Below are 25,093 nucleotides of genomic sequence, written 5' to 3'. Positions count from 1 at the left end.
TACTTTTTAGGTTTACTTGTTTTTAAAAAACCACTGCAGAACACAAAAACAAATGTAATCCTGTTGATAAAAATACATCACTGTTAGAGATATAATTTTCCAAAGGAAGTATAGATTATGTAGTCAAAAGCCAAATTTTTTTTTAAAGATTGGTGTATGTGTGTGCTTAGTCACTCAGTCGCGTCCGACTCTGCAACCCCATGGACTGCAGCTTGCCAGGCTCCTCTGTTCATGGGATTCTCCAGGCAAGAATACTGGAGTGGGTTGCCATTCCCTTCTCCAGGGGATCATTCCAACCCAGCGATTGAACCCAGGTCTCCTGCATTGCAGGCAGATTCTTTACTGTGTGAGCCACCAGGGAAGCCCAAAGATCAGTGATTATATTATATATAAAAGTAAAATGATTTTGATATTGTTACAAATTTTAATTAATCTTAACAAGCCAACAGCTAAAGTCAGTAGTCAAAAGGAAGACAACTATTTTTTTTTACTTCTTTTACATATTTTCTATTTATTATATATTTAATAATGTAATCATTTCCAAGGGAAAAGTAAAAAACAGTAATAAAAGAAAAATATTTTTCAAAAAATAAGTACTACTTAATTTCTATACTATATATAAAGTAACTTTTCACTTCTTTTTTTTTTGTATCATCCTGATGTAGCTAAAACATCTGAGTTTGCAATAATCCTGATAAGAGGAAATAGAACAATCAGGAAATACCTGGGTGTTGGAGGACTTTGTAATTCAAAAGGGGGAACATGAGAGAATGTAGAGGGAAAGGTTAAAAGTTTAATTTGGAATAGATAGATAACTGTATTTTTTTGAGGATTTAAAAAAAAACGTATTTATAATTAATTGGTGAGCGATGTCAGACAAACCGTAAGTATTTCACTGAATTAGTATTTTGAATCAGCAATACAGCTTCAAAATGTAATTTTCTTAATTACACGTCAGTAGATAAGAGTCAGATCAAAGTCATCTGAGTTATTTTAATAAAGATTAATACAACACAAAAATATTTTTAAAGGTAAAACAATTTTTAGTGCTAAAGAAGAAATTTACTGACATTTGTAGGAGGCTTTAAAATGGTGAAGGTATCATTTGGGAAAACTAAGAGTAAGAATTTTACCTGAATACAGAAGTTCTAGGATAGATGAGACAGAACTAATAAATTCTTTTATAGCAGTTATAGACTGATCACCAGATAATTAAGTTCTATCAACATACCTATGGTGGAGACTCCTAGTCACTCACCAAAACAGAGTTGGGACTGGACCTATGGCTGCCCAGCTACATCTGCCTCTCTCAGACTCCCTTTCAGTTGGTTGTGATTATGGACTAAGTTCTCACCAATGCAATACCGATATTTCACTGGTACTGAATTAAATACCAGCGTCTGTGTTGTGTTCCACCCCTCTGATCTGGACCTCAGAACACTGAGAGAGGGCACTCTTCTGTGATTTCTTCTCTTTCTGCCACGTTGGGAAACAGACAAAGACTGTCCTAAAGGATGATGGAGAGCGAGAAGGAAGAAATCCCAGTCCTGCTATCAAAATTTCTGAGTAACACTGGTAAAGAGGCTGCAAAAATTAGTAATAACTGAATATATGCTCTGTACCCTTAAAGAACTTGTTATCCAGAATAAGGAATAAAAGATAAACGCATAAAAAAAATTACAGTGTGACATACAAGTTACATTCATGATGATCTAGCACAGTCTATATGATTAAGCGATATAAAAGTAAATGAGTAGGTGAAGTAATATCAGATGTCTCACAGAGAAGAAACAGACTGTTTCAGGGAGAAGGAAAAGTATGAACGATACGAACAAACACACAAAGAAAGATAGGAGATGGATGTGAAACGCTGTAGGAAGAGCTGTTGAGCCAAAACAGAAACACGGCTTACAAAAATGGTGTCCCAAGAGTTTAGATACAGGTAACAGTGGGGCAAGAGGGATAAATACTCAGAATGAGATACCGGAATTTTGCCTGAGAGCCCCTTTAATTACACAGATGAGAGAATAGTGTAAGGAAAAGAACGTGATACCACAATCTTGCAGTAGAGTTTAGGAATGAAGTAAGATGGGGAGAAACTGTAAAACAGGTGTAAATTATTAAGAGGTAAAAAAAAAATAGCTGCCACAATCAAGAGGAAGTACTGAATCTGGTGGAAAAACTCTTAAGAAGGATTGAGAGACTATGTATTAACAGAAGTGAAGGAAGACCAACACGGCAAAAACCGAGAACCAGTAGAAGTGTACCTCTTTACAAAGGCAAAAAAATATCAAATTGTATTTATGCTTTATCTTTTCAGGAAAAATTATAAGCCAAATTCCAAGCCACAGTTTTATCTTTAAGAAATGCCAAAATACACATCCAGTCTATTGCAAACTTACTTTCATGCAGTTCATTGTGAACTGACCACACAGTGTTACACTAACATTAGTCTACAGAGCTTAACATTCCTAATCTCAAAATCTCAGTATGTCTTACTTCATTTGTACTCATTTTTTCCCTACATAATCACTACAGGCATGATTCTGACCAACAAAGAGGAACTGGCTAATAAAGTTAAAAGGGTACTTTAAGAACAAGGCCATAATATTTCAGCATTCTTGATGGAAGGCATCACTGACTCAATGGACATGAGTCTGGGTAAACTCCGGGAGTTGGTGATGGACAGGGAGGCCCGGCGTGCTGCAGTTCATGGGGTCGCAGAGAGTCAGACACGACTGAGCAACTGAACTGAACTGATCATCACAAGAAAAGTTTTATCAGACACATTGGCAGATTTTTTAAGAATACTTGAAAGCTTTTTACAAGTAGCTGGTAGTAAAATTTTAAAATTCAAAGCAACATAAAAAGAACAGAACAACAACAAAAACCAGAGAAGACAAGGTGGCAAAACTGAAACATGACACGTGACTGAAACGTTGCTGTACAAACCAATGCAAATAAATGTGCTGAGTTTCCATTACAGCAGTATCTTAGTTAAGTACTAAAACACACTGAGTTCATAAGATAACTTCAACTACATGCTTTCTCTATGAGATATATTTAACAAAATAAATCCAAATTATGTTTCTAGCAGGGGATACTAAAAAGAACTTGGGTTAAAAGTCAAGGACAGGCAACGAAATATCAAACATAAAACAATGTCAAGAAGAACATGATCAAAAAAAGCAGAAATGAAGACAAAAAATGGTAAGTGAAGGAAGAGTCATATAATATTAATAAGGGACATAATACAAAGAAATATAGTTATAAATTTGATATATTAGTATAGCATTATGATAACGAAAACAGAGACCTAAGAAGATCTAAATAAATAAGAAGAGGAGACATTAGTATTTCTTTTTAGTCACTGAGAAATAGAACACTAAAAAAGATTAAAGCAATCTGAATAATATAATCAGGCTGAGTTAACAGAAAAATCAATAAACAGAAGTAATATCTTTTTGTTAAATGCCTAGAAAAGCATGTGGTACCAGCATAAGAATGGAAAGAACAACAAAACAGAATATAATGCCTGGAAATAGAATATAATGTACAAAATAAGCTGGCATATTATGAAAACCAACCAGTGAGGAAAAAATACTTACTGCTTTGTTATTTTGGGGGTTGAGAGGAAGGTTTTGAATTAAGTTAGATCTTCACCACAGAAATATCAAAATAAATTACAGATGGATTAAGAAGTTAAAAGTCAAAAACTGGAAATATAAAAGAACTGGTAATACAGGAGAATATTTATATGTTCAACCCCGTGCCATGAAACACAGGGAAAAAACCATAAATGAACTAAAACTTTAACATTTATGTCAGACAAGAGGGTAGTTACTTTAAGAGTTTTAAGAAGAGTATCAATAAGAAAAAGATAAACAGACCAAACTCTAAAAGGCAACAATTTCTCTGTTTCTGCCACAGCCCAGTGGTTAGGACTTGGTGCTTTCACTGCAGGGCCCAGGCTCAATCCCTGGTCTGGGAACTAGGATCCTGCGAACTGTGTGGCGTGGCAAAAAAATCAAGTATCTCAAGTTAAACACAAAGTAAGAGGACAGGAATCCTTACACCACTTGAACGGAAGACAGAGACTACCCAAAACCAGCCTATCACATTCTTGGTCGTGTATTTTAAGAAATAAAGCTGCTTGAAGATTTACTCTTCTAAAATCTGAACTGTTAAACTTTGTTCATGTTCTGAGTTATCAATTTCTTAACTGAAAGAATTTAAATTAATCATTTCTTCCAAGGACTGAACTGCAGAAGAGATTCTGCTTCTGGACCGACTGGGCAGTCATCCTTTCCTCTATACCGTTCCATCAAAGCATAGTGAAAACCCTGGACATTATACATAAACAAGCACAGGAAGACACTGGAAGGTGGAGAGAAGGTGGCAAACCAGCTTGGGACTGTGGCACTAAAGCAATGACACAGCTGTGAGTTTCATGGGCTTTCCTTTTACTTCATTTATCCCAGCCTGGTTATTGAAGAAGTCAGGAACCCAGAAACACCCACGGCACAGACTAAAACAGCCCCTACAAAAGCCTGCTCTCTCTTGAGTGAAAGGATCAGGAAAGGACAGTTAGCCAGCACGCAACCCTCTCTTTTAAACAATAACCATTCTGCTCCACCAAACACTGCAGAGAAAACACTGACCCCACCCCATGCAGCAAAGGCTGGGTGGGGAACCTAGACTTCTACCCTCTGGAGGCTGTCCAATCCTTTCACTGCAGTAGTATCCAAGAAGAGCAAATGTTAAGCTGGGGCGTTCATCCACACCCAGCAGTATAAAAGGTGCTTCCCTCCCCCAGTGGGGAGTGTTGGTGGAGATCTCGTGACAACCTGGACTTCCAGCACTATCAGGCCGTAATAAGGAAACCCCACCTCCCTCTCTGCTAGAGGGGACTGGAGGCGGCCGAGGGGAGAATCAGAACTTCCGTCGCTGCCCAGCTATACTGAGGCCCTACAGTGCCTGCAGAGGCCACTGAAGGAACCTGAGTCCTCAACCCTGGCTGGTGGTAATAAGGAGCCCCTCCCCAACCCTACATGTCAAAAGAGACCACGTAGCGGGGCCTGGACTTCTAATGCTACCTGAGAGAAATGATGGTGCCCCTCTACCCCACTGAAGCACTATCAGAGGACACCACTCATTACAGAGAATTTAAGTAAGATCCAGCGTCTCAAAACATAATACTCAAAATGCCCAGGTTTCAAATGAAAATCACTCATCACAATAAGAAGCAATTAACTCAACTTAACTGGTTCAACAGATACCAATATCGAGATGACATGGATAACAAAATTATCTAGCAGGGATTTTAGAGCAGTCATAAAAATCCTTCAATAAACATGCCTGTAAACACATGACACATTAGAAAGCCTCAGCAAAGAATTAGAAGACACAAAAAAGAAACAAATGAAAAAATTAAAACTAAAATATATAACAAAAATAAAACCTGATGGATGGGCTGGCTCTATAGCAGAATGAGGACAGAGAGGACTCGGTGAATCAGAATATGAAACAGTAGAAATTACACAATATGAATGAGAGAAACTAAACTGGCATAAAAATGAACAGAATCTCAGGAATCTGTGGGAGTGAAACAAAAAAAATCTAACACTTGTGTTAATGGAGTCCTAGAAAGAGAGTAGAGGGTAGGGCTGAAAAATGTCCGATAAAATAATAGTTGGAAACTTCCCCAAATTGGCAAGGGATATAAACCCACAGAGTCAAGAAGCTGAACAGTACAGACCCAAAGAAATTCATACCAACACACATCTTAATTAAACTTCTGAAAATAAAGACAAAGAAAAAAGTCTTGAAAAGACCAAGGGGTAAAACCATTCAGATGACTGTAGATTTCTTATAAGAAAGCATGGATATCAGAAGAATGTGGCACAACATTTTCCAAGTATTCAAAGAACTGTCAACCAAGAAAGGATTCTATAGCCAGTGAAAACATCCATCAGGAATGAAGAAGAAACAAGATGTTCTCAGGTGAAGGAAAATCAAGACAATTTGTTAACAAAGGCCTACTCTAAACGAATGGCTAAAGGAAATCTTCTAAACAGATAGAAAGGAACAAAAGAAGGAACTTCTGGAACATTAGGAGGAAGAACACTGAAGAAAACAAAAACAGGTTAAACAGTCATCCCTTATCCTGGTTTTCTCGATTGTTTAAAGGTTAAAATAAATATAACACTCTGATATGGACCTCAATGTAATAAAGAGGAAGTATTAAAGATAATTATATTATAAATGGGAGGGACAGCAAGGTAGATAAAGTTTCTACTCCTCACTTCAACTGGTAAAATGAAAACTAAGTCATATGCCATGAGAGTTCACAAAGTGACCCACGACACCACCTATTTCAGCCAAGCCCATGGGCTAATTTGAATAATGACAGATCTCACTCTTCTAGAAGGCCAGACTAGGGCAAGAATTGACTTTCAGGTTCTAGGCTACCCACCAGAAGTACAGGGAACATCTCCAGATTAGGAATTCTAGGGCCACCAGGCTGAACTTAAACTGTCCCTAGGGATTCAATATCTTCATCTTTTAAAAACTACCAAGAGTTCAACTTAATCTCAAAGGATCCTTTCAGTCTTAGTCTGCTCGTTTAAACTTATACAATTATCTAATGTTGGAAAATAAACCACTATAAAAAATTCAGCACAAATTCCTCTTCAAAACCTGTTTATCAAAGTCTACAAATCAATATGGTAAAATCTACACATGTAGGTTATAGGCAAATGTCCACTTAAACTTGGTAATAAGACTATATTCTTAAAGTTAAAACATAATTTAACTTATAACATATAAAACATATGCAAAACTCCCTTAAGAGACAGAACAGGATGGCTTTCAGACATTCAGTAAAATAAAACTCAGAGTCTAATGAGACTCAAATGATACAACAGATAGTAATTCTGTCTAAAAGCTTTTCAAATCAGAAGTTTGCTATCTTAAATAAACATATATTGAATTTAATACACATGCATTAAGCACTACATGTGTATTAAAGATACCAGGATACAGATACCTGTACTAAGATACCAGAGGTGCGAAAAACAACGCCCCTCCCCAAAAGAGTACCACTTGACCTTGAACTAGTTACAATCCAGGACAAAGACACAGAAACAAGTTATTTCATCCTAACATGGCAAAAGGCATGGCCAGGGTGCTTATGGAAACCCTGAGAAACAATTAGCCTGAACAAAGATGAAAGGAAGGCTTTCTGGAGGAGTACCTAATTTGAATTTAGAAACAATGAAACAATGAGTAAAAAGGAGCCTGCCAGTCTTTAAACTAGCAAGTGAGGGGTGAGAAAAGGTATAGAGGATTGAAAAGACATGATCTGTATGAAACATGAAACTGCAAGTCGACTATTTCAGCATTTATAAAGGGTAAAAAAAGGGAAGTCAAGCAAGGGGTTGATTAAGAGGCCAGAGGTGGACACACCAACATTATAACAGAGGGCCTCCATGCCCAACAACAGCACAATAGGAAAAGTTTTTTAAAAATCAAAAAAACAAATACTGGCTCATAAGGGGCAGCCTGCTGGGCTGCCGTCTATGGGGTCACACCGAGTCGGACACTACTGAGGTGACTTAGCAGCAGCAGCAAGCACTATTCAAAACCAGCTGCACTGTTTGCCCTCAATATAAAGAAAAATGCTTGAGCCAAACCCAGCTAGAAGCCAGAGAGTAACGAGCTTATTAATATAATCCATACAGGTCAACTGGGCTTCCCATGTGGCTCAGCTGGTAAAGACTCTGCATGCAATGCGGGAGACCTGGGTTTGATCCCTAGGTTGGGAAGATCCCCTGGAGAAGGGAAAGGCTACCCACTCCAGTATTCTTGGGCTTCCCTGGTGGCTCAGCTGGTAAAGAATCCACTTGCAATGCGGGAGACCTGGGTCCGATCCCTGGGTTGGGAAGATCCCCTGGAGAAGGGAAAGGCTACCCACTCTAGTATTCTGGCCTGGAGAATTCCATGGACTCTATAGTCCACGGGGTTGCAAAGAGTTGGACACAACTGAGCAACTTTCACACATACAGGTCAATTTCTGGGCAGAAAGCAGAATGGAGAAAGGGTGACAAGTGAGGCTAGGGGACAAGTGGAATAACCCTAGAAGAATCCCTTGATCACTGTGTGATCTTTCGTGAGTCACTGAACTTTTCTGGGCTTCAGTACTCTCGTATACAAAATTAGGGAATTTTACTGGAATATTTCTTAAATGCTTTTCCACCCTAAGAACTCTAGGTTAAAAACAGAATTTCTTTAAAGAGATTAGAAACGATTATGGAAGAAAGACCAGAAAAAAATATTGGTTAAATTACCCAAAAACCAGTCATTGGATGTATTTGGATTTACTTTCCTCATCAGATTTTATACTATTTGTCCCATTTTTTTTGTTATTTCCCCTCCCCCTTCTTTCTTATCTTCTTATTTAACCATAAGTTAAATAATTTAGAGATTCAACACAATAACAACAGCAATAGATCTTTGATTTATGTGCTTAAAATTCCTTTGAAGTGCTGACAATATTTCAAAAATAATGTTTCAATTAATTAACTTTTGAAAGGTAATATGGGCACATAAAACCAAACTCAAAAGTCTTAAAAAAAGAGTCTTCGGCAAAAACAAAGTTTCCATCCCACTACTGCTTCTCAGCCATGTAGTTACCTTCTCTGGAGGCCATTTTCTTGCTTATTTTTCTACAGCTACTCCACTGTAAACACTGACATATGTATACATACATATATGTATATGTGGGTGTGTGTATTTTGCCAATAACTCCCCTCAGCAGACCTCAAATTGCTTCCAATCTGTTGACAGATATTTATGTTGTTTCCAATCTTTTGCCATTATAATGGTTTATGAAGAGTTTTTACACCTATGTTATTTCACACGTGGTTAAATTTCTCTGTAAATTGCTAGAAGAGTAACTACTAGGTCAAAGAATATATGGTGTTTTATTCTAGACAGATTTTGCTCAACCACTTTTCATGGAAACTGAGTATTAAGCTAAATTTTTGTAACAATAAACCTTATATTAAAGGGCTAGTTTCTAACATTCTCAATAATTCCTTTTTTAAAAAACATTACCTTAGAAAAATCACTTTTTATAACCATGTTTTTAATCATTTTGTCACTTAAAAAGAACTATTCTCCAAATATCAAGTTTTGTTAACATGCACACTTATCATAGCACAGAGGTCTAAGTCAATTCTGCTGGGAAAGTAAAGACTCATGAATAATTACTAAAAGTATTAAATTATTTCTACTTGCATTTAATGTCAAAACAGATTTAGAAAAAAAAAGAAAGCCTCCTGACACTCTGCATACAGTCTACTTGTACAGGGACACTGACACTCTTCATCTAGGTCATCTTGCCACCAGTATTTACAATGTGCGATCTTCTCAAGGAGTTCAGGGATTTCGTATTTACATGTCTTATAGGGCAAAAAGTCAAAGAAGAAATGCTGGGTCAAGGAATAATACATCTGGAAGTTAAAACATAAGAAACAATAACAATGGAAAAGAAACTCATTTCTGAAATGAGAACCCTACAGAAGTTTAGTTTTAACACAATTTTAGGAGGAAAGAATTGGCAACAAAAATTAGTGGGGAAGGGGGGAGGGCAGAAAATTGAACTTGGAAAACAAAATTTTTAAATGAGAGAAACAGAATATACAGGAGGAGAAAGGTGTGTGTGTGTGTCTGTCTGTACATCAATCCATATTTCCTGGAAAGTTCACATCTTTACAAATCAGTTAATGAATAAATAAATCAGTTAATGAAACTCATAATGATCTTGGTCAATGTCAGAAACAGCAAAAAGGTATATAAAGAAAACATCCTCCTGTAGAGACACAAGCACTGACCTGTAAAAGCTGTGTTGCAGTAGCTCTCTGCTCAGGGTTCTTCACTAGGCACTTCTTAACAAAATCGGTGAAATCATCAGACCAAAGTTCTGGCTTCCTGAATGTTGGTGGTGGGTTTGTAGGAATCATAAATATAGCCTGATACAAACGAAAAATCCAAAAGACACAGTAAGAATCACAATAACACAGCAAATAAACAAATCTCTTTATCTATCTTTAATCAGACTCAAAAATCTGAAAAATAAATTTAAGCTCTTCTAGGATTTCCAGTCAAATTGCAATTCAGGAAGCAAAGCCATCTGCTACTAATGTAATCATTTCCCATTAAATTTCCTCTATTTGAACTGTAGCTCATTGAGCACATCATTCTTTATTTTATCTATTATTTTTAATCAGTCTCCAAAGGAGACTGTATTTCTAACCCTTTTACCAAACTGAGGACATTCTCTGGTTAAACAGATATATACTTCAATTTTGCTATTGCATGCCAGACTTGTTTCCCATTTCAGTATTTTTTTTTCAGTACTGCTATTTAGAATGGCTAGCAGCAGCCTAATTTGCTTCTGCAATTCAGAATATTTAAGTACAAATATAATTACTGCTGTGGTTTGAAATAATGGAAGCAAGTCTTTAATTTCTCTTTCTAAATATTTGAGTCAAGAATCCATATTAAAAGTTTTAAAAGTAATATACCACTTTATCACTAATGATTTAATTTAATATTAATAACTTATGGTGGCTCAGACTGTAAAGAATCTCCCTGCAATGTAGGAGACCCGGGTTCAATCCCTGGGTCAGGACGATCCCCTGGAGAAGGGAATGACTACCCACTCCAGTATTCTTGCCTGGAGAATTCCATGGACAGAGGAGCCTGGTGAGTTACAGTCCATGGGGTTGCAAAGAGCCGAACATGACTAAGCGACTAACACTTTCATTTCTTCACTTTCACTCATGACAATACATTCAAAGAGTTCAAAAATTCAAAAACTTTAAAAAAGTCTCCCTGTCATTTTGTCTTCATAGCTACCAAGTTATCCTTTTTTTGACCAAGAAAATTAATCCCTCAAGTTCTTAGAAAATCATTGTATGCAATGAATTAACTTCTCTCCTGGGCTATAGAATAGTTCCTGATAAAATACCATCACTAAAACAACATTTTCTTTGAAAGGATATGAAAACCATAATAAAGTTAAAACAAATGTATCCTGCACACAACAAATATTAGATATCATCACTTTCATTTCCACATAATGTTATTTAAAAAAGACAAGAGACAAACACGCAATGACCAAAATTTTACAAAGTAAAATGAACTCAACCGTATTATAACTACTTATAGTTTAAGAGGTAAGTTCATATATAATGACACAATCAACATTAAAGGTGACATGAGGAAAAAATGGCTTTTTGGCAATCAACGTAGACATTCACAGTATACAATACACATGGGCCTCTTAAAGGCACAGCATACACAGGCCTCTCAAAGATGTATTCAGGGGTGAAGCATCCATAATACCTCCCTTCTAGACTTCGGTATTCTCTGACTATCCAGAAGAGAGGTGTCCATCTCTGCCCTAGCTCTTTCTTTCCTGGTTTTTGCTGGTCCTTCCTCTTCATGTCCCCTTCACGGATCACAGCCTTGAGATGAAGAGGCTTGTGTAACTCAATGAAGCCATGGGCCATGCGGTACAGGGCCACCCAAGATGGACGCGTCACTGTGGAGAGTTCTGACAAAACATGGTCCACTGGCAGAGGGAACTGTAAACCACTCCAGTGTTCTTGCCTCGAGAATCCCATGAACAGTGTGAAAAGGCAAAAAGATATGACATTGGAAGGAAGATATGACATCTTCCCCAGGTTGGAAGATGTCCAATATGTTCCTGGGGAAGGAGAGAGAAACAGATCCAGAAAGAATGAAGAGGTTGGGCCAAAGCAGAAATGATGCTCAGCTGTGGGTATGTCTGGTGGTGAAAATAAAGTCTGACGCTATAAAGAACAATACTGAATAGAAACCTGGAATGTTAGGTCACTGAATCAAGGTAAACTGGCTATGTCAAACAGGAGATAACAAGAATGAACATCAACATCTTAGGCATCAGTGAATCAAAATGGACCAGAATGGATGAATTTAATTCAGATGACCATTATACCTACTACTGTGGGCAAGAATCCCTTACGAGACACAGAGTAGCCCTTATGAGGGCTATAAAAGAGTCCGAAATGCAGTACTTGGATGCAATCTCAAAAACGACAGAATGATCTCTGTTCGTCTCTAAGGCAAACCACCTAACATCACAGTAACCCACGTCTATGCCCCAACCACTAATGCTGAAGAAGTTCAACTTGAATGACTCTATAAAGAACTACCAGACTTTCTAAAACTTACACCAAAAAAAGATGTCCTTTTCATCCTAGGGGATGGTAGTACAAATGTAGGAAGTGAAGAGATACCTAGAGTAACAGGCAAGTTTGGCCTTGAAGTACAAAATGCAGCAGGGCAAAGGTTAACAGAGTTTTGCCAAGAGAACACACTGGTCATAGCAAACACCTTCTTCCAAAAACACAAGAGATGAATCTACATATGGACATCAGCAGACTGTCAATACCAAAATCAGACTGACTGTATTTTTTGCAGCCGAAGATAGAGAAGCTCTGTAAAGTCAGCAAAAACAAGACCAGCTCAGATCATGAACTCCTTACTGCAAAATTTATGCTTAATTTAAAGAAACTAGGGAACACCACTAGGCCATTCAGGTATGACCTAAATCAAATTCTAAAAGATGATGCTGTTAAAGCGCTGTACTCAATATGTCAGCAAATTTGGAAAACTCAGCAATGGCCACAGGACTGAAAAGGTCAGTTTTCATTCCAATTTCAAAGAAGGGCAATTTCAAAGAATGTTCAAACTGCTGTACAATTTTACTCATTTCACACACTCTAAGGTAATGCTCAAAATTCTTCAAGCTTGGCTTCAGTAGTGACTGAAGAACTTCCAGACGTACAAGCTGGGTTTAGAAAATGCAGAGGAACTAGAGATCAAATTGCAACATCCACTAGATCAGAGGGAAATCAAGGGAATTCCAGAAAAACATCTATTTGGGTGTCATTGACTATGCAAAAGCATATACTGAGTGTGCTGCTGCTGCAGCTGCTGCTAAGTCACGTCAGTCGTGTCCAACTCTGTGAGACCCCATAGACGGATTCTCCAGGCAAGAATACTGGAGTGGGTTGCCATTTCCTTCTCCAATGCATGAAAGTGAAAAGTGAAAGTGAAGTTGCTCAGTCATGTCCGACTCAGTGACCCCATGGACTGAAGCCTACCAGGCTCCTCCATCCATGGAATTTTCCAGGCAAGAGTACTGGAGTGGGTTGCCATTGCCTTCTCTGAGTGAGTGGATCACAATAAACTATGAAAAATTCTTAAAGAGATGGGAATACCAGATCACCTTCCCTGTCTGCTGAGAAACCTGTACGCAGGTCAAGAAGCAACAGTTAGAATCACTGGTTCAAAATTGGAAAAAAAGAGTACAAAAGGCTGTGTATTGTCACCCTGCTTATTTAACCTATATGCAGAGTACATCATGTGAAATGCCGGGCTGGATGACTCATAAGCTGGAATCAAGACTGCCAGGAGAAGTATCAGTGGTACACACATGTTACAGCTATAATGGCAGAAAAGTGAAGAGGAATTAAAGAACCTCTTGATAAGGGCGAAAGAGGACAGCAAAGAAGCTGGCTTAAAAACTCAACATAAACTAAGACCATGGTATATCCAGTTCCACCACTTTAAGGCAAACAGAAGGGGGAAAAAGTGGAAACAGTGACAGACTTTATTTTCTTGGGCTCCAAAATCACAGCAGACAGTGACTGCAGCCATAAAATTAAGACACTTGCTCCTTGGAAGAAAAGCTATGACAAACCTAGACAGCATATTAAAAAGCAGAGACATCACTTTGCCAACAAAGGTCCACATAGCTAAACCTATGGTCTTGCCAGTAGTCACATATGGATGTGAGAGCTGGACCATAAAGAAGGTTCAGAGCTGAAGAATTGATCCTTTCAAATTGTAGTGCTGGAGAGGACTCTTGAAAGTCCCTTGGACAGCAAGGAGATCAAACCAGTCAATCCTAAAGGAAATCAGTCCTGAATATTCATTGGAAGGACCGATGCTGAAGCTGCAGTTTCAATATTTTGGCCACCTGATGTGAAGACTCATTGGAAAAGATCCTGATACTGGGAAGACTGAAGGGAGGAGGAGAAGGAGATGACAGAGGATGAGATGGTTGGATGGCATCACCAACTTGATGGACACGAGTCTGACCAAGCTCTGGGAGTCAGTGATGAACAGGGAGGCCTGGCGTGCTGCAGTCCATGGGGTTGCAAAGAGTCAGACACAACTGAGAGACTGAACTGAACTGAACACACAAAAGCATGGTATTAGACTTCATATGGAATTAAAGGATTTAGCAGGAAATACAGTCACTGTCCTTAAGAAACTTCTAAATGAAAGAACAGTAAAAGATTTAAAGAGCTGTACAATGATAAAGAAAATCATATAAAGCATTAAGGAGAGAGGTCATTCTCTTTAGAAGAAATAGGGTAAGGAAAAGTGAAATAAGGCTATTGGGAGGAGCAGAGAACAAGCTGATTATCCTATAAGGGACTAAGAAATGATAAGATTAGAAGAGGAATGAAGGATATGGAGTTTGGTCATCAAGAAAGTGCACAACTGAATGAAGTTGGTTCCCCCCCCTCCTTCCGTGTGTGTCTTTATATTTTTGCTTTTAATTAAGGTTTATGTGTGACCTCAGAAAAGGATTAAGAAAAAACAAACCTAGAGATATTCTAAATGTGGCTAGCATAGAGGTCTCAGGATGAGTCATAAACAGAAATAGAAGAAATAACGTATACACACTACAAGGGCTTCCCTTGTGGCTCAGCTGGTAAAGACTCCACCAGCAATGTGAGAGGCCCAGGTTCGACTTCTGGGTTGGGAAGATCCCCTAGTGAAGGGAAAGGCTACTCACTTCAGTATAATGCCTAAAGGGAAAGGCTACCCACTCCAGTATAATGCTTAAATTTAATGCCTGAAACTATAAAATCTCTAGAAGGAAAAGCTTCATGACATTTGTCTTGGCAATAATATCTTAGATATGACATCAAAAGCTCAGGCAAAAATAGCTTACAGACTTGAGGAGTAAAAACAGTGCTTCATCCTGCACTTTTCCTCAGCTTAAGTTTTAGGAATGACCTTTGATTCTGAACATTTGTTGATGTTTATCTAGGATAAAAGGGGAAAGCAACATGGAGGAATTCTGAGAAAAAAAGTGTGGTTTTACAAGGACCTACTGTATAGCACATGGGATTCCCCAGTGGCTCAGAGATAAAGAATCCTGCAATGTAGGAGATGCAGGTTTGATTCCTGGGTCAGGAAGATTCCTGGAGTAGGAAACAGCAACCCATTGCCATAGTCTTGCCTGGAAAATCCCATAGACAGTGGATATAGTCCACGGGGTGGTAAAGAGTCAGACATGACTAGAGTCAGACACGTGCGCACACACATGAATAACTGAATCACTATGCTATATAGCTGAAACTAACACAATATTGTTCATCAACTATATGCCAATATAAAATAAAAAGTTTTAGCCACACCGCTGGTATAGTGGTATCATGCAAGATTCCCATTCTTGTGACCCAGGGTCAATTCCCGGGTGGCGCAAATTATGCTTTGTATTTTGGGGCTCCCCTAGTAGCTCAGGCTTCCCTTGTGGCTCAGCTGGTAAAGAATCCGCCTGCAATGTGGAGACCTGGGTTTGATCCCTGGGTTGGGAAGATCCCTTGGAGAAGGGAAAGGCTACCCACTCCAGTATTCTTGCCTGGAGAATCCGATGCACAGAAGAGCCTGGTGGGCTACAATCCACGGGCTCACAAAGAGTTGGACATGACTGAGCGACTAACACACACACACTACAGAAGAAGAAGCAAGAGTACCTCCTAACAACACTGTTTGGGGGGGCTAGAGGAAAGGAAAAACCATTACTCCAGAATTCAAGCAATAAAAAACAGATACCTTAATTACAGAGCATTCAGGTATTCTAACCATTTCCTATATCGTTCTTCTGAGAGCCCTCAGAATATGCCGCAGTCTACTAAAATGTGTTATCACTGGTTATCACTGGTTCCTAACTTGGAAAGTTATGCAAAAGACTTTCTGTGGACAAGGCAATGAAGCCTCAATACCCCAATCTGTTTATTCTAGGGTAAGACTTAATCTCTTTATTACTATACTCATCTTCTTTGAAAAAGAGATAATCCTTTAATAGAAGAGAACATTCTTATTCATCTTATATCACATTACACATATGACATCTAAGATAGTCCTTCAAAAGCAGCGTAGCCAGTTTTATGACACAATGAGCATCTACCAAGTGACAACTATGCACCGAGTACTTTCTGTGCGTTCCTATGTTTTATTAAAAGAAACAGCAGACTGATAAGCCACAGGCCAGAGAGCACCAGCAGATACATTTTGTTCAGGCAACACTGAGTTCACAGTCCCATAAGGTAAAAATGTGCTGAAACTAGATTGCTTCTACATGAGATGTATGTTTTCCCTTTCACATGGACCCCATCTAGCCTGGCTCAGTCTTATATTTCATCAGATGGCCCCCATTATGTATCTAACTTTGTAAGCCCTGGTATTACAGATTTTATAATAAGACACATATCTTGAACCCATGGAGTTTGCAATGAAACTGCGGGGGGCGGCGGGGGGGGGGGGGGACACGTGAAAAAACAGCAAACAATGGAGGGCTAGAAAATAAAATTCTTCTGTAAATAACCTAATTAACCTCAGCTCTACAGTTGAAACAACAAAAAAGAATCCGCCTGGCAATGCAGGAACTGTACAAGATGCAGGTTCAATCCCTGGAAGATCCCCTGAAAGAGGGCACCCCTGTATTCTTGCCTGAAGAATCCCATGGACAGAGGAGCCTGGCAGGCTACAGTTCATACAGTTGCAAAGAGTTGGACACAACTGAAGCGACTTAGCAGGCATGCATGCACACATTCCAGCTTTAAGGAGGGGGCAAAACGGGGTTAATATCAGCTGCGGCAAAAGGCACACAAATACACCTGCTACTTCAAATTAGAGAATAAAAATAAATTTGAACTCTCATCTCTGTGAAACAGTTCAAAGCACATATGTACATAAACCCCTCTATAGAGACTGACCTCAAACTGCAGGTATACGATACTAGATTGTCTAGATAAATGCTGTTCATCTGCCCTTCTGTTACAAATTGATGGATAACAACTCAGCGATTTATGTCCTTGAGCTAATGCTCTCCTTTGAACTTTGAGCCAGTGCGTGAGCTGCAGTCTTATCTTCAGATAATCTTAACATATAAGGCTCACCTTAGCAGTAGCTATTAGAAATCCAAGGATAAAAAGCTTAACTCTAAAGCTTATTTACCCAGTACTATCATAAAGTGATCCTAAAATGTTCACATTCTATTCTCAAACAAGCACTGAACCGCATACAGTTCAAACAAATAAGTCTTAATATATGATCTACCAAAATGGAGAGGCTCTAAAAGTCTCCAGGGAAAACACTATACGTTTTATTTCCTTTTCTTTTTAAAGTTAGATAATAATAAACTGACAGATTTTTCTCACAGACTTGACTTTGTTCAGCTAATTTAACCTAATCATGAATCAGAGGATCCTCTTAAGAATTGCCAGGTTTTGTATGAGTTGATTAGGTAACAGGCCTCTGCTGTAGAAAGTTTTGGCATTCAGTGGCTAGCCTTATCCTAACAATTCACTCCCTTCCTTGACACCAACCAAATCACATGGACACACATTACAGCCATAAAATTTATCTTATCTCTAACACCATTTTGATTGAAGAATGTTAGTACAATAAATGATATGATTATCTTTGTGTTTGTTTCTACACAACATGTTGCTTAACCACACAGTGAACCTCTGATTGAGTTTTTTAAAGAACTTCCCTGATCACAAGTAGTCTAAGAAGCCAAGAAACATTAGCGCCTCAAAACAACGAATTATCTTCATGCCTGGAATTTCACACCTTTAGACTCCAGGAGCATCCAGAGGATGTGAAAAAAGCTGGGGCTGAGAAACAACAATGCCTGAACTGTAATCTCAGTGGAGTGAGTCAACACATGTGTTTGAAGCTAAGGTAGCTAGGACTTGTGAACGTACAGAAGCAACGGACATGCTGGAATCACAAAGGAACCTGTGCCACTATTCAAGAACCTCGGGTACACGAGCAAAAGGTTATCTTCATAACAAGCAAATGAGATAAAGGATGAGAAAGCACTTCATTAAACTGGGAAGAACTAAAAACACATATAGCTGTCTTCTGACAGTGAACATAATACGGAGGTAGCAAGCTAAGTTAAGGTATATAATTCCTAAAAAGAATACATAGTAATAATACTTTTAAGAGATTATTAGAAATAAGGTAGTAAACAGTACAGTGGATGAAGCCAATGCTGGACTTAAGTCAGAAACATAGGCTTGAGTCCTAAATCACCCTCTGGCTGTGCAGCCTCAGTGTTTTCATATAAGTGAGGTGGCTGGATATTTTTCAGACTCCTTTTTGGGTATGAAAGACTCTGGTACTCTACCTAGAAATCTAGGTTAAGAGTTAAATCCTACTAGGCACATACTCAATTGTTGGTTAAAAAGAACATGCAGGTGGAAGAGGAGAGTGAAGGATAACAAAAGGCCTACCAGATATTAATATAAAAACACAATTCAAAGTTTGTCTCACCACTCCCTTAAAAGCAATTTTAAATAGACAGAGGTTTGAAGAGAATATGAAGATCTAGAGTGATCCTTGCTCTTAGGGTGCAGTTTCTACAGTAAGCCCAAGGTTAGAGTATTGCAAGCATGACCTCATAATCAACTCCAGTTGCAGGAATTTCAGTAATCATTAATCTGGCTCATGAAGGCCAATCTGTCCGCCTAGGACTCAGATTCAGGGGAGGGATGTAGCTGATGCCCTGGCATTCAGGGTGAATAAGAGAACCAGCTCTAGAGGTCTGAGCCAGCTCTAGATGGCACTGGGTTACCATCACACCTCCATCATAAGCAGCCATTTGACTGACCTCTTCTATTTCTCTAAGCCTGTTACCATACTTTAAAATTGGGAACAATAGTAATAATGACAGAACAATAATAGAGCTACCTCATGGGGCTGTTCTAAAGTTTAAATGGGTTAATATATGTAAAATACTTAGAATAGCACCTGCCACATTATAAATGCACAATAATGTTAGCTCTTATTAATCCAATTTTACTGCTGAGGCTCAGTTAATTAGCTTATTTACGATCACACAGCTAGTAAAGTGGCTGTCAAAACGAGAGATCAGATCTATCTGGCTCCATATCTACTTCACACTATTTCCATGTCTCTATTAAATTTCTGCCACAGATAATTCTATTACAAGGTAAAGGCTCTGTAACACATATTTGGTCTCCCAAAAGAAAATGCAAAGCTATCTCTATAAAAATAATTATAGTTCACTTTCTGTAATTGTGGTAAAATGTAAATAAAAAACACCAAACAATTAAGACATGGCCAAGTAAAATACCATGTATCAACAAAATGGAGCAACATATTGCCATAAAAATGACAAGTGTATAAATTACAAAGCCACAAAGAAATGTTCTATTGAAAGAAAAGTGAATTTATAATAACCAAGACATGGACACAACCGAAATGTACATTGACAGACGACTGGATAAAGAAGATGTGATATATATAGCATGTGTGTATACACACACGCACACACACAATGGAATACTAAGCAACCAAAAAAAATGAAATAATGCCATTTGCAGCACACGCATGGACCTAGAGACTATTGTACTACGTGGAGTAAGTCAGAAAGAGAAAGGCAAATACAGATGATCTCACTAATATGTGGAATCTAAAATATGATACAAATGAACTTATCTATGAAACAGAAACAGACTTACAGACACAGAGGACAGACTGGTGGTTACCAGGGGTCGGGGAGAGGGATGGACTGGAAGTCTGGTGTTAGCAGATGCAAGCAAGTATCTGTAGACTAGATAAACAACAAGGCCTTATACTGTGTACCACAGAGAATATATTCAATATCCTGTAATAAATCATGATGATTAAGAAAAAAGAAAATGGAAAGATATAATAAAAAAGAAAGGTAAAAATGAGAAAACAAACAACAGTACAAAATGATTTGGTACAAAATCTCAAAAACTCAAAATATCAATTCACTGTCTACAAGACTGCAGGTGCTATGAGAGCTCATTCAGTTGTGTCTGACTATTTGCGACCCCAAGGACTGGGGGCTGACAGGCTCCTCTGTCCATGGAATTTTCCAGGAAAGAATACGAGACTGGGTTGCCATTTTCTACTCCAGGGGATCTTCCTGACTCAGGGATTGAATCTGTATCTCTTGTGTCTCCTGCATTGGCAGGCGGATTCTTTACCACTGCGCCACCTGAGAAGTCCTGCATTGTACAAGACTGTGTAAGATTCCTTTAAAAATTTTTATTATAAAGGCCACTATATATTTATAATTGAACAAAGGCATCATTTAAAAACACTGCTTAAGTTACCACTCATTGCAGTCTGCTTCTACAAGCACCTCTCACAGATGCAAAACTTAAATTCCAATACCTTTGAATGCTTCCAGTTAAGTCTTAATCATCTTTCAAGGTTGAAATATAATATTACTTTAATATAATTCAAAAATATCCATAAAATATGGCTATAGAAGAAACCAAAGTGACTAAGACCCAAAACTTAAGGAACTTTATAATTCTACTCTCTCTCAGTCTCCAGAATTGGAATTCCTGTGTGTGATCAGCTCAATTAACTTTTTTAAGCACATAAAATGTATCCAAACCTATAATATTAGAATTTATTCAAGAAGCTTAGACTCTAATGGGGTAGGAAAATGCATACCAGATCATTTCAACAAAACAGTGTAAGTGCTAAGGTAGATGGCAACAACGGGCATTACAAAATGAGTTAGCTCAAATTTAAAGGAAAAATGAGAGGCTGGGTCCTAAAGAGTGAACGAGTGAGTGAATGAGGCACAGAGAAGAGAGCTGCATGTTTGTTCAAAGGTGTGAGGTCTGAAATACCAAGGGGTCGAGGAAGGAAACCAACTTATTCCCGGTGTGGGGCAGGAAAAATTACAAGATGAACCTGAAGTATCTTCTTGGCCCTTAAAGGAAAAAGAACAAAAAACAAAAATAAAAAACACAAACTAATCAAGTCTACCAAAAGAAGTTCAGAACTTGTAGAACTTAGCTTTGCTCATAACAGATTCAGATTTAATCTTAAATCTGATCTGAGAACCAGGCAGTTATTTTTTGTCTCCCAAGTAATCCTAACGTACAGCCAACGCTGAGAACCACTGTGCTAGAACACAAAATATAAGGCTACGTACCATCACACCATACACCTCAGCTCCGGCACTCTGCCTATTTTAACGTGGACTCCAGTTAGTTTTAAACTCATTCTAAATGCTCTGAGTAACACGGAAACTACTTGAAGGCATAAACAGGCCTATTGAGTTTTGTACCCCCAGCAGCATTAGACCTAGTTATTTATGCAGAGTAAAATCCAAATCTATACTAAGAGTGTCGATGTAAAAGACTCCAGTTAAATATGGTGACTTGAATATACTGACTTACTCAATGCCATGCCAAAAATTCTACTAAAGGACAGTAGGAATTTTTTTTAAATGCTTAAACTCCAGAGAAAAGGACAACAGCAAATATGGGATAGCAATAAAATTCTGAAAACAGAAAAGTAAATGGACAAGTCTTAACTCAAAAGATCTGAGAAATCAGTGAGAAGCAATCAACTCCCACCATGGAGGAGGGCGGGGCGGGGGAAGGCTAAGAAATTGGAAGGACCACATACATTTAAAGATAGAGGACATCTGTAGCAAAAGCACACCTGGTGTCCAAATTTTAGTTTCAAAAATGCCATTCCCACCGAAAGAAATCAGTGCTCCTTGAAGAAACATCGTTGGGCCTTATTTCAGTAAGGAAGCACTCAAAGATAAATGAAATCATGCCAAAAGGTGCAGGACTGCTGCCAAGTCGCTTCAGTCGTGTCCGACTCTGTGCGATTCCATAGACGGCAGCCCACCAGGCTCCCCGTCCCTGGGATTCTCCAGGCAAGAACACTGGAGTGGGTTGCCATTTCCTTCTCCAATGCATGCAAGTGAAAAGTGAAAGTTAAGTCGCTGAGTCTTCTCCGACTCTTAGCAACCCCATGGACCCCACCAGGCTCCTCCGTCCATGGGATTTTCCAGGCAAGAGTGCTGGAGTGGGCTAGCTGAACTTAAAAAAACTGAGCATCCAAATAGTAATAGTAGTGGCTATAATTATGGTGGTGGTTTAGTCTCTCAGTCGTGTCTGACTCTTTGTGACCCCATGGACTGTAGCCTGCCAGGCTCCTCTGTCCATGGGATTCTCCAGGCAAGAATCTTGGAGTAGGTTGCCATTTTCTTCTCTAGGGGATATTCCTGACCCAGGAATCGAACTCTGGTCTCCTGAATTGCAGGCAGATTCTTTACTGACTGAGCTAACATACTGAATAAGATGAAAATCAATTAGCCTATAGCAATATTTTTTAATTTCATTTTTACATTAAAAAATTTTATTTGACGTTAGAAGGCACACAGTTTTCAAGAATTTGTCGAAGTTTGTTACGGAAAACAGCAGTTCCACACTAATCCTTTCTTCTCCAGGGTAAACACCTCGCTGTTTTACCTGATTCTTTAGGTATTTACCTCAGTTATATAAATAAATGCTTACAATGGTACTTCTTGATTTTTCAGTTTGAGGCATAATCTTTTGACCCTCAACTACAGAAGATGAACATGTAGCTTTCTTCTTCCTGCCCATTCCACAAGTACCTTTCCTCTTCCAAACTACTTATTATTTTCTTTAAACTGATACTCAGTGTCTACAACAGTGTAACTATGTAAATACCATATATAGTAGCTGAGCCAGGTAGAAATGATTTCTTTTCCTATCCTGCATAATTTTTTTTGTCTCTGGAGATGATATAAAGTGGTATTTTTAAAAAAAGAGTTTAAGAAAAGCTGTTCTTTATAAAAAATACCAGCTAATAAACACACAATGACTGAATGACTTAGAAGATCAACATTTGTCACCCTCAAAGTACTGCAATGATCAATTCGGTCAAGGACGACCAGAGGATACTACTGCCAGGGAACAATTACTGGAGAAAGGATGCTTCTTGCAAATTACAAAAGTACCCTTCCAGACCACTCAATAATTACAAAGGAGAAGACGTACCTTACAATAGAGAGATCTGTTCATTGTTACCTTAACTAAGTGATCAGACTTTACTAAGAGACAAACTCACAGTATGTGATTTCTGATATGACACAACATGAGAAACACACCCCCACCCACGAAATCCTTCCCCAAAATACACAACCTGGATCTACTCTATCGAGGACCGCACACCTCGTTCTATTGTGTTCAGCCTCAACCGCGTTATGCATATACTGCACATTCTACAACTGAAGGTCCGTGGCAGCCCTGCGTCAAGCAAGTCCGTCGGCATATGTCCAACAGCGTCTTCTCACTTCACGTCTCTGTCACAGCCTAGTGATTTTTATAGTGTTTCCTATTTTTTCATTGTGTTATTATATTTGTTATGGTGCTCTCTGACCAATGATCTCTGATTTTATACTAGGACTTGCTGAAGATGTACAAGAAAATGAGTATTTTTCAAAGCAATATTTTTAAATTAAGGTACATATATTGGTTTTTCTTTTTTAAACATAATGCTATTGCACACTTAACAGAATACAGGATAGTGTAAACATAACTTTTCTGTGCATTGGAGAACCAAAGAAATTCATATGACTCACTTTACTGCAATCTTTGCTTCATTGGGGTGGTCTGGAACTGCAACGTCGCCAAGGCACGCTTGTATTAGAAATGAAGCTAGTGTAACAAATTTTTAATTTTAAAAATTTCAGCTAGTGTAACTGAATTTTTAATTTTATTTAAATTACTACTAGGTTGGTGCAAAAGTAATTGCATTTTGCATTGCTAAAATTTGCCATTGGAATAATTCTTAATAAATGGAGTTATGTTATACACCATTTTATCCCACATTTCTCGCTTTATGTTTTTTCACTAATGACTTATTACTTGCTGTTTATATTTATTTTAGACTATGGAAAATGATGTTCAACAGAAAGCAAATTTGACCAATTTTCTTATTCGAGTTCAAAATGGGTCATTAAGCAGCAGGGACAACTCACAACATCAACAATGCATTTGGCCGAGGACCTGCTAACGAACATGCAGTGCAATGGTGGTTCAAGAAGTTTTGCAAAGGAGATGGGAGCCTTGAAGATGAAGAGGGTAGTGGCCAGCCATCGGAAATGGACAATGACCAACTGAGAGCAAGTATCTAAGCTGATCCTCTTAGAACTACAGGAGAAGTTGCCAAAGAACTCAGTGTCGACCATTCTACTGTCGTTTGGTATTTGAAGCAAATTGGAAAGGTGAAAAAGCTCGATAAGTGGGTGCCTCACAAGCTGACAGCAAATCAAAAAAATCATCGTTGTGAAGTGTCATCTTCAATGAACAATTTCTCGAGTGGATTGTGCTGTGCGACAAAAAGTGGATTTTATACGACAACCGGTGACAACCAGCTCAAGCATCTGGACCAAGAAGTGTCAAAGCACTTCCCAAAGCCAAACCTGGACCCAAAAAAGGTCGTGGTCACTGTCTGGTGGTCTGCTGCTGGCGCGATCCACTACAGTTTTCTGAATCCAAGAGAAACCATTCCATCTGAAAAGTATGCTCAGCAAATTGATGAGATGCATACACTACAACCTGTGCAACCGGAACTGGTCAACAGAAAGGACCCAGTTCTTCTCCATGATGCCAGTCTGCACATCGCACAACCGATGTTTCAAAAGTTGAACGAATCAGGCTACCAAGTTTTGCCTCACCTGACCTCTGGCCAATCGACTACCCCTTCTTCAAGCATCTCTGACAACTTTTTGCAGGGAAAATGCCTCTACAACAGTAGGAGGCAGAAAAAGCTTTTCAGGAGTTCATTAAATTCTGAGGCATGGATTTTTATGCTACAAGAAGAA

At 38.5% G+C, this 25,093-nt stretch overlaps 1 protein-coding gene across 3 annotated transcripts in view; it reads right to left on the bottom strand.

The window, feature by feature from the left end:
• STK3 (serine/threonine kinase 3) overlaps positions 1-25,093 on the bottom strand; it is a 310,098-nt gene that overhangs the window by 131,808 nt on the left and 153,197 nt on the right. For all 3 annotated transcript variants that reach the window (XM_061439280.1, XM_061439281.1, XM_061439282.1), the window contains exon 7: positions 9,897-10,034. In XM_061439280.1, coding sequence (XP_061295264.1) covers positions 9,897-10,034 — 138 coding nt within the window. The remainder of the gene's footprint in view (positions 1-9,896; positions 10,035-25,093) is intronic.

This window comes from Bos javanicus, chromosome 14 (assembly GCF_032452875.1).
Source record: "Bos javanicus breed banteng chromosome 14, ARS-OSU_banteng_1.0, whole genome shotgun sequence".
Taxonomy (NCBI): domain Eukaryota; kingdom Metazoa; phylum Chordata; class Mammalia; order Artiodactyla; family Bovidae; genus Bos; species Bos javanicus.
The sequence above is the reverse complement of the archived record's forward strand: the minus strand, read 5'-3'. Positions and strand labels throughout refer to the sequence as shown.